A 10,761-nucleotide genomic window follows, 5' to 3' on the forward strand; every position below is an offset into this window, starting at 1 on the left:
TAAGGAAAGATGGTGGATTATCAATTTGAGAGATATTTATGCTATTTTATATACTTTTTTGGTGAACCGAGATACTTTAGAGGTGGAAATAGCACCACTAAAAAGGAACTGTTGTCATAAATAAATAGTTGTTGTAATAATGTTGTAAAGCGTTGTACAAACCCTAACGTTTTTAGCACCACTTTATGAATATTCTTTTTTCCTTTTATTTTCTTGTTTTTACTTTTTCTAGTTTTAAAAAATTTCATTATAATCTTTTTTTTTTTTAATCTTTTGAAGATATTCAACTATTCATTTCCCACAAACATTAAAAAAAAATTGTCCTATTTATTCTAATTTAATTTGAATTTCTTAAAATTCAAAATTAACTTGAATTCCGTCGTCATGATTTGTTTTCTTTTAACGATATCATTTTTCGTAAAGAAATTATAAAAAAGAGATAATAAAAGACGAAAATTTTACCATTATTCGGCAGATTTTATTTGGTCTCAGTTTTTTTTTTTTCGATAAATAATTTATTTTACAAATATTTCGCAAACATAAATAACATTAGAAAATTTAATATTTTTTGATTTCTATATACACGAATTTGAGTTAGTTTTGAAGAAAAAAAAAACTGTACCTTAAAGATCAAAATGTGTAGCCTTGATTCTTTAATTTCACATACCCTAATTATATATAGCATATGTGTGCGTCTGGTTTATTTATAATCCAATTAATTAATTAATTAATTTCATGAATCGTGACAGTTAGCCATGATCACGGGTCGGTTCGGTCTGCAAAATTAGCAATTGGGAAATACAATCGCGGTTTATTCGATGTTACCTCCGTCTCCACAGGTGGGTTAATCATCGACCAAGAACCGTACGGTTTACATATTCTTAACCATTTAATTTAAATACAATCGCGGTTTATTCGATGTTATACCAAGTGAAATACATGGAGTAATTATATATTACAGTTGATGTGCACATAATCACACACAACCAAATGTATGTGTGTTTAGTGAGTGACTATTTAACCACATCTCACTCAGTATAATTTAATTTTTAAATAAATATATGTGAATTTATTATGATATAAGTATGACCAAACCTCATATATAACGGTATCTCTTACCAAATTTCCTAGAATTCACTTATTAATGTTCGAGTACTTTTGCGCATGCTTATCGAACAATAATTTCTCCATGTTCATTGTCTTTTTTTTCTTCTTGTACATTGAATTCACTCACCTAACTATTTACACTAAATTTTTCTATAAGAATAGAGTATGGTTGCAAAAATAAATCACAAAACAAATTTTATCAATATAGTTTTAATGGCTAATCTCATTTTCTTGCTTCCTCTATGCATATTTCCCTTCGTCGTCGTTTTCTACGAATTCGTAAAGCGACGACAAAAGGGGCCGTCGTCATCCACGCCGACCAATTGGCCCGTAGTCGGAATGCTTCCGGGCCTCGTCAGAAACGCTCATCGTATTCACGACTTCATCACCGAGAGCATGCGCGAGAACGGGGCCACGTTTCACTTCAAAGGCGGCCGTTTATTCCCGAACATGGACATGCTCGTCACTTGTGATCCTATTAATATAAACCACATCTTCAACAAAAAATTCTCGAACTATCCGAAAGGGCCCGAATTCAAGAAGATATTCGAGATCTTGGAGGGTAGTATCTTTCGGGCCGATTTCGAATTGTGGGAGCTCCATAGAAGGGCAACTTTGTCCATAATAAACCAGGCCGGTTTCTACACTTTAGTGGAGAAAACGACCCGGCAAACGGTGACAACCGGGCTTGTCCCGGTTCTCGATCATTACGTACGAGAAGGAACCGAGATCGACATGCAGGTTATTCTAGAAAGATTCTCGTTCGATAATACTTGTCGACTTTTCTTCAATCACAATCCGTGCAGTTTATCCAAAGATTTGAAGAATCGAGTTCGTTGCGAGAAGGCGTTGAGGGAATCGGTGGAGCCCCTTCTGCATAGGCATATTTGGCCCGAATCCATTTGGAGGCTGCAAAGTTGGCTTAATATCGGCAACGAGAGGACTCTTACGGAAGCTTCCGAGGCATTTGATGAATTCTTTCACCGGCGTATAATTTCCATGGAAGAAGATAACGATTATTACACGGCTAATAATAAAGTCAACGTATTCACCGTTTTCAAGAAAGTGTACGAGGAAAATTGTGGCAACAACATCGATTTCTCGGGCGATTTACGACAGTGATCTCTGAAGGACACTTTTTTAGGGTTGTTGATTGCCGGAAGAGATAGCTTAAGCACAACCCTAACATGGTTTTTCTGGCTCTTGGCCAAAAACCCGTTTGCGGAAACCAAGATTCTTGAAGAAATCGAGAATGTATTGTCGCTATCGTCGCACGAGAATCCGAGTTTTTTCGGTGTGGAAGAGTGTAAGAAGCTATTCCCTCCGGTTGCTTTGGAGCTCAAATCTCCGGTCGAACCCGATATTCTCCCGGCCGGTGGTAATAATAATAATAATATTAAAGTCGAAAAGAATACTAAAATTATTATTTCTTTCTATTCGACGGGGAGAATGGAGAGTGTGTGGGGAAAAGATTGCTTGGAGTTCAAGCCGGAGCGTTGGATTTTGGCCGGAGGAGGGTTGAGGCACGAGCCCTCGTTTAGGTTTCCGGCGTTCAACGTGGGGCCGAGGAGCTGCCCCGGTAAGGAGATGTCTTTCGTCGAGATGAAGATGGTGGCGGTTGCTATCGTGCACCGCTATCGTGTTCGGTTGGTCGAGGGTCATAGGGTTTCGACTAGGGGTTCGGTTATTCTTAAGACGAAACATGGATTGAAGGTCAAATTGTTCCCCAGAAAAGATGCATGATAACTAATATTATAATTACTTAAGTACTAATTATTAGCGTATATTATTATTATTATTATTATTATTTATTATAGTTACCTTATACATTAGGTTACCTTGTATATTGGATTACCTTGTGTAGTAGGTTAGGGTTTCCTACATGTAACTATATATATTCTCAATATACGTAAGAGATATCATTCTCTCTTCTCTCCAAATATTCTCCTTCTATCATGGTATCAGAGCCAAAAACCCTAGCCGCCGTTTCTCTCCTTCTTCAAATTTTTTTTTCTCGTTCTGCCTTCTTCAATTTTTTTTTCTTCACGTTCTGCCTTCTTCTCTTCAACCATGGCCACCGAAACACCAACACCGCCCATGATTTCTAACCCTTTTCACCTTGCTCATGCTATATCTAACATCAAAGCCCTTATTCCTGTAACCCTGGATATTAAAAATCCGAACTATCAAAAGTGGAGTCACTTCTTCACCATCACCGCAGGTCGCTTCTGCCTCACCGATCTGCTTCTCGGAAACAAAAAGCCCGACAACATCTCCGCCGATGAATGGCAACGTGCGGATTACCTCCTCCAATCTTGGATCTATGGCACCATAACCGAGGACCTCTCAAGCATGGTTCTCTCCAAAACCGCAATGGCCCATGATCTGTGGAAGGCCCTCGCCTCTCTCTTTACAGACAACGAAGACTATCGGGCCATCCAACTCGAAGAACAGTTCAAGTCCCTCAAGAAAGGATCTCTTTCGATCCATGATTATTGTCAACTTCTCAAAACCACTGCCGACAACTTGGCAGACGTCGGCAACCCCGTGTCAGACAAGCAACTCGTCCTCCAAACCCTCCACGGCTTACCAAAACATTACGGGACCATTGTCAATCTAATCTCCTTCCAAACTCCGCTGCCATCTTTTCTCCAAACACGTTCACTACTCCAGATGGAAGAACATCGCATTGCTGAACCGGAACAGACCCCTACTGTTCTCTACGCATCTCGCCCCAACAGTTCCAACAGTTGGCCGAACAGTTCCAACAGTTGGCCCAACACTTCCAGCAATTATCGAGGTGGTGGTTCTTGGCGCAATCAGCGAGGTGTCGGTCGCACAAATCGTCGTGGCGGTCGTGGTCAGTCACGACATCCGATGCAACACTACGGTTACAATCAATTTCACTACCAATCGCAACCTTGGCGGGCCCCTTATACGCCTCAGACATCTTCATCGATTCTTGGACCCCCCCCAAGCTCTCCTGGTCCGTATCATGCTCCTACAGCTCATGCTTATTTCGTTGGACAGCAAGATCCCCAACAGCACGTGAACTGTTCCAACAGTTCGTCGAACAGTGGTCCCCTACAGCCAACAGATCTTGCCACTCATCTCAACACGTTGACTCTTCAGTCATCGAGCGAACCTCAGTGGTTTATGGACACGGGCGCCTCATCTCACATGGCACCTCACTCAGGTAATTTCCATTTTATTTTTAATCCTAGTAATAATTTTCCCAAGCATGTCATCGTTGGTAATGGCTCCACTGTTCCTATCCATAAAATTGGCCACACCATCCTACCCTCTACCCCATTTCGTCTAACCAATGTCTATGTTACTCCTCACATCATTAAGAACCTTGTGTCTGTCCGAAAATTCACTAGAGATAACTCTTGTTCAGTTGAATTTGACCCTTATGGCTTTTCTGTGAAGGACCTCCGGACCAGAACACTCATCCTCAGGTGCAATAGCTCCGGTGATTTATACCCTATTGGCGCCCCTTCTCCCAGCCCATCCGCAACCGCCCTCCTTGCTCACACCACGTCTGTCTCCTCTACTACATGGCATCGTCGTCTCGGTCACCCGGGAAACCCTGTCATGTCTCGTCTTTTTTCTTCCAATTTAATTTCTAGTACCAAAGACCCACGGGAGTCTCTTTGTAATGCTTGTCAATTAGGCAAACATTCTCGCTTACCTTTCTTTACTAGTCATTCTATTACCGTTGCACCTTTTGAAATTATTCATGCTGATCTATGGACCTCTCCTATTTCTAGTATTTCTGGTTTCAAATATTACCTCGTACTAATAGATGATTTCACCCACTATACATGGACTTTCCCCATACACTATAAATCCGATGTTTTCTCACTGTTCCAACAGTTTCACAAACTTATACAAACACAATTTCAGCACCCCATTAAAGCTTTACAATGCGATAATGGACGTGAATTCAAAAATACAGATTTTCAAACATATTTTGCCAAACACGGTATCTTACACCGTTTCTCATGTCCCCACTCTTCCCCTCAAAACGGACATGCCGAACGCATGATCCGCACCATCACAAACATGATCCGCTCACTTCTCTTTCAAGCTTCCCTTCCCCCCACCTATTGGGTCGAAGCCCTTCATATGGCTACACACCTCATCAACATCCTTCCTACCAAATCCACACAAAATCGCACACCACATGAATCCCTATACAAATCAAAACCCACATACTCTCACCTTCGTGTCTTCGGTTGTCTCTGTTATCCCAATCTAACCGCCACCACCCCTCACAAACTCGCCCCTCGCTCTACTCCTTGTGTCTACCTTGGTCACCCCTCATCGCACAAAGGCTATCGTTGCCTCGATCGGTCAACCAGTCGAATCATTATCTCCCGCCATGTGACCTTTGATGAAAGCCGTTTTCCATTCGCCGAACCCACCGACTCACCCCACAATTCCCCCACCTCTAATATGACCGAACCCCTGCACCCACTTCTCTTCCTTCCTCAGCCTACACAAGTCCAACCAACTGTCTCACACAACTGTCCCAACAGTTCGTCCAACAACGATACACAACCACCTACGGTTACAACCAACTGTCCCAACAGCTCGTCCGACAGTCCTCCCTCAACTACACCCATGCCCCTCCACCCGACTGCATCTCCACACCCAGCAGAATCACAGCCTCCCACTCCCGCTTCCTCACCCCCACCCAACCATCCTATGTTGACACGCAGCAAGGCCGGTATTCACAAGCCCAAAATCCCCTTTTCTCTTACCGTGTCTACCGCATCCCAAACTCCCACTACATATCGCCATGCCCTCCTTGATCCAAACTGGCGTATGGCCATGCTTGAGGAATATACTGCTTTGATTAAAAATAACACATGGGATATTGTGCCCCGCCCCCCCTCTACTAATGTTATCAGTGGCAAGTGGTTATATAAGCAGAAATTGAAGGCTGATGGTTCATTGGAACGGTATAAAGCACGATGGGTTGTTCGCGGTTTTGATCAACGCCCTGGCATTGATTTCGATGAAACATTCAGTCCGGTGGTCAAACCAGCAACTGTTCGAACAGTTCTCAGTATTGCTCTCTCGCGATCATGGCCTATCCACCAACTTGACGTGAAAAATGCCTTCTTACATGGCAATCTCTCTGAAACTGTCTACTGCGAGCAACCTCCCGGATTCGTCGATCCATCTCGCCCCACTCACGTGTGTCGTCTCAACAAAGCACTCTACGGCCTCAAGCAGGCACCACGTGCTTGGTACAAGCGTTTTGCATCTCACATTACTAGCATGGGGTTCAGAGAATGCAAGTCCGACACTTCACTCTTCGTGTACTGCCGCAACAGTTCCCGCGACTGTCGCAACAGTTCACGCGACTGTCGCAACAGTTCATGCGCCTACCTTCTGTTGTATGTCGATGACATTGTACTCACGGCCTCCACACCTGAATTGCTACGTTCTATCATCGCTGCCCTTACTCAAGAGTTCGCAATGAAGGATCTTGGCGATCTTCACTACTTTCTCGGCATCTCAGTCACTCGCTCGTCGAATGGGCTGTTTCTCTCTCAACGCAAGTACGCTGACGAGATACTAGAGCGTGCACACATGGCCTCCTGCAACCCTTGTCTTACGCCGGCTGACACCAAGAGCAAGTTGTCCTCGACCACTGGACCCCCCGTTGCTGACCCCACTCTTTATCGCAGCCTTGCCGGTGCACTGCAATACCTCACGTTTACTCGTCCTGACATCTGCTATGCTGTGCAACAAATATGCCTATTCATGCATGATCCGAGGGAACCTCATATGGCTGCTCTCAAGCGTATCCTTCGCTACATCCGTGGGACCCTCGATCACGGCCTTCAGCTCTCCCCCAATCCGGACCTCTCCCTTATCGCCTACTCCGACGCCGATTGGGGTGGCTGCCCTGACACTCGTCGTTCGACATCGGGCTATTGTGTTTTCCTCGGCAACAACCTCATCTCTTGGTCCTCCAAACGACAGGTCACTACTTCTCGATCGAGTGCGGAGGCCGAATACCGAGCTGTCGCAAATGCCGTTGCCGAAACGACTTGGTTACGCAACCTACTTTCCGAGTTGCTCTGCCCACTTCCGAAAGCCACCATTGTCTACTGTGACAACGTTAGTGCCGTCTACCTATCCAGCAATCCCATTCAACACTCTCGTACGAAACATGTGGAGATCGATATACACTTTGTCCGAGACAAAGTTGCTTTGGGACACGTTCGAGTTCTTCACGTCCCATCCGCCTACCAGTTTGCTGATATCTTCACGAAAGGTCTCCCCACTCAACTGTTCCAACAGTTTGTTTCCAGTCTCCACGTTCTCTCCTTTCCCGTTTCGACTGCGGGGGTGTATTAGCGTATATTATTATTATTATTATTATTATTATTTATTATAGTTACCTTATACATTAGGTTACCTTGTATATTGGATTACCTTGTGTAGTAGGTTAGGGTTTCCTACATGTAACTATATATATTCTCAATATACGTAAGAGATATCATTCTCTCTTCTCTCCAAATATTCTCCTTCTATCACTAATTATTAATTAATTACTGGATTAATGGATGAACTGATCGATGAAGAGAAATTGTTCGTCATTTATTTCTGCAATTAATTCATGTTTTATGAGTTGCTTTTTTCGCTTTATTGTAATAATAAAATAAATTGTTTCTTCAATTTTCTACTCTATAGGTGCGGCAGAGTAGACTGGTTATTATATTAATAATGGAATTAATTTTGAATTTTATCAATTTTCATTTTTTATATTCTAATTTATTTATTTATTTTAATATGGAATTTTCAACTTTCGATTTGATTTTAATTTCCAAAAATAATTCTAAAAAAATTCAGTTTTTTTGTTAGCAAAATTACGTTTCTAGTATCAATATTATTATGGGTGAAACCGAGTCGAGTTGAACCGTAAATTTGATTAAATTTGAACAAATAACCAAGTGTAACGTCTAGTTTTCCGAACTTAAATAACATTGCGTACAAGTACATATCATTAAAGCCAATTCCAAAAAAAAAAAGAAAAAACCTTAAACAATATTGTCTTCTTACGTACGTAAAACGCTCCGAAAATTTGTTAAATTGCTCGAAAAAACGTATATACAAAGCAAATTAAAAAAAAAAAAAAAAAATTGGTACAAAAGAACTATATATCAAGATCAAATCTAGCATTTAAAAAAAACTGAAAAACAAAAAAAAAAGTTACTAAAAATCGAAACGAACTTATAAACTAGACGAATCTCAACTATATATCAAGATCAAATCTAGCATTCAAAAGCCAAAAGCAACAAAAAAAATCACTAAAATCGAAACGAACTTATAAACGAGTACTATACGAGATTCTCGGTAATTAATCGAAAAAATACCCATGCATATTTATCGCATGTAATAACAACATGCATGCATGCAAGTTGATGTATTGATGTATGTATGTATCATATATCAAGATCCATGGATACTAATTAACTCGACCCGGCACTAAAACCCGACCCGTCACTAAAACCCGAGCCGCTCTCTTCGATTTCATCAGGCGACTGCTCCCTCTTTGTCTTCTTGATCAAGTTCTTATCATTAGCAGTACTTTGATCTGAAGAATTCCTGGAAACTGGGGGCGATGAATAATTGCTATCTCCACTACGACTATCCTCTTCAGTAGTTGTATTTGGATGATCTGGCGATAGCAATAATGGACCTGGAGGTAGCGGCACATTGCGCAGTTCGACAAGTTCATTAGCTGCTTCGCCGGTGTTGCTGCTTTCCTCCCGGCCTCTTTTTCCGGTGGCTGCAACCGCCGGCGAATCCTCCTTCAAAGTTTCCGCCAAATCCACCAACGCCGTTGCGGCATTACCATCAAGCGGCGGAGATGCGGCGGCGGCGGCGGGGGTTGTTTCATCAGCTGCTGCCGCTGCTTCGGTTTTCGGTGGTGATGAAGTGGTAGGGTTTTGTTCCTTGGAATCTGCGCCGCCGTGGTCGGTAGTAATCGTCTGCGGCGACGATGATTTGTCTTCTTGTTGATTATCCATTATTAAGTACGTAACTGATGAATCTAGAGAGAGAGAGTAGAATCTAGATCGAGAATGTTTAGAAGAAAGAAAGTGATCTATTTTTTCCTCTGGGAAATATATATATAGCAAGATCATCAACTGTTCTTTCTTTCTCTCTCTCTAGATTCACCAACGTACTGAAACTGAATAACCGTCAAAATCAAGAAATTATATTATTCTGTTTGATTTAGAATTTACCCCATTCCCATCACACAAAACTGTTTTATTTCAAAGAGTATTCCAATTAAACAATATATATATATATATATATATATATATATATATATATATATATTGTGAACTTTACAATTTCTGATTTTTTACAATTTTCCATTTGATTTAGAATTTTGTATAACATTTTGGGTATATTACACAATTTATTTATTTTTACTTTTCTAAAGTTTTGGATCAAAATCAAAATTATATATATATATATATATATATATATATATATATATATATATATATATATATATATATATATATATATATATTCAACCTTCCATCCTATTTTAAATTCCGAGAATTATATGTTGTAGTATGATCAATACTGTCGATTCCAATCTGAAATTTTCGATTTAATTAAATAAATAAAAAATCTAAAATTCCAATTTTCTGTGTAGTATGTGTATATATATATATATGTATTTGTGTGTGTGCATGGATATTAATATACTGTATCATGAAGAAAAACAAAAAAACAGGAAAGAATTAATCAAAGATGGTTCTCATCAATTCACCTGCATAAAACATTGCAAAATAAAATCGAACCAATCGAAGTCGAAACAAATCTTTATCAAATATCAATTATCGAATAATCGAGAGTACTAAGCTAGCTAGCATTTTATAAAAAAACCGAAAAAATAGAAGCTACTAATCGAAAGAAAATCGAACCAAAGTCGAAACAAATCTTCGTCGAATATCAACTATCGAGTAATCGAGAGTACTACTAATCTAGCATTTAAAAAAAAAACGAAAAAAAAGAAGCTACTAATCGAAAAAAAAAAAATGGAACAAGATGGAGCCAACTAATCGAGAAGATTAAGGTTTTTTCATGGGGCAGTCTGATCTTATGTGTTCGGCAAGTAATTGTCTAGACGAAAACCAAGCTTTCATACAATAGCGGCATTCATAACTAATATTGCGTGGCGGCGATGCGGCGGTTCCGGCGGCTTCACTCTTCTCTTCATGAACTGTATTTTTTATGACTTGTTCTCTTTTCTTGCTTGCGGTGGCCGCTGCCGCCGCCGCCGCCAGCATCTTTGGTGAGTTCTCTGCATTTGCTACTAGAGCTCTATGCGGTTCCTTCCGATTCGAACTTGTGGACGCCTCCAGAGCAAGAACACAACCTTTCGATCTTCCGGCGGAGAAGGTCTCCGGCGGCCTCGTCAAGGGTTTGATCAGACCTGCTGTTCCGACTCCATTTCTTGCACCGCTGCTACTTCCGGCAGTCTCCGGCGGCGGCCCCATCAAAGGTCTTACCGAACCTACTTTTCTGCCGTCGTTATTTCTTGCACCGCTGCTACTTCCGGCAGTCTCCGGCGGCGGCCCCATCAAAGGTTTTACCGAACCTACT

At 41.1% G+C, this 10,761-nt stretch overlaps 1 protein-coding gene across 1 annotated transcript; it reads left to right on the forward strand.

The window, feature by feature from the left end:
* The first annotated feature begins 1,320 nt into the window (after positions 1-1,320).
* On the forward strand, positions 1,321-2,880 carry LOC105961884 (alkane hydroxylase MAH1). The gene is given in 1 exon segment (XM_088821324.1): positions 1,321-2,880. A coding segment is annotated over 1 exon segment (1,530 nt). The 3' UTR covers positions 2,851-2,880.
* Positions 2,881-10,761: the final 7,881 nt, after the last annotated feature.

This window comes from Erythranthe guttata, chromosome 8, assembly GCF_056151865.1.
Source record: "Erythranthe guttata isolate IM_541 chromosome 8, IM_541, whole genome shotgun sequence".
NCBI lineage: Eukaryota > Viridiplantae > Streptophyta > Magnoliopsida > Lamiales > Phrymaceae > Erythranthe > Erythranthe guttata.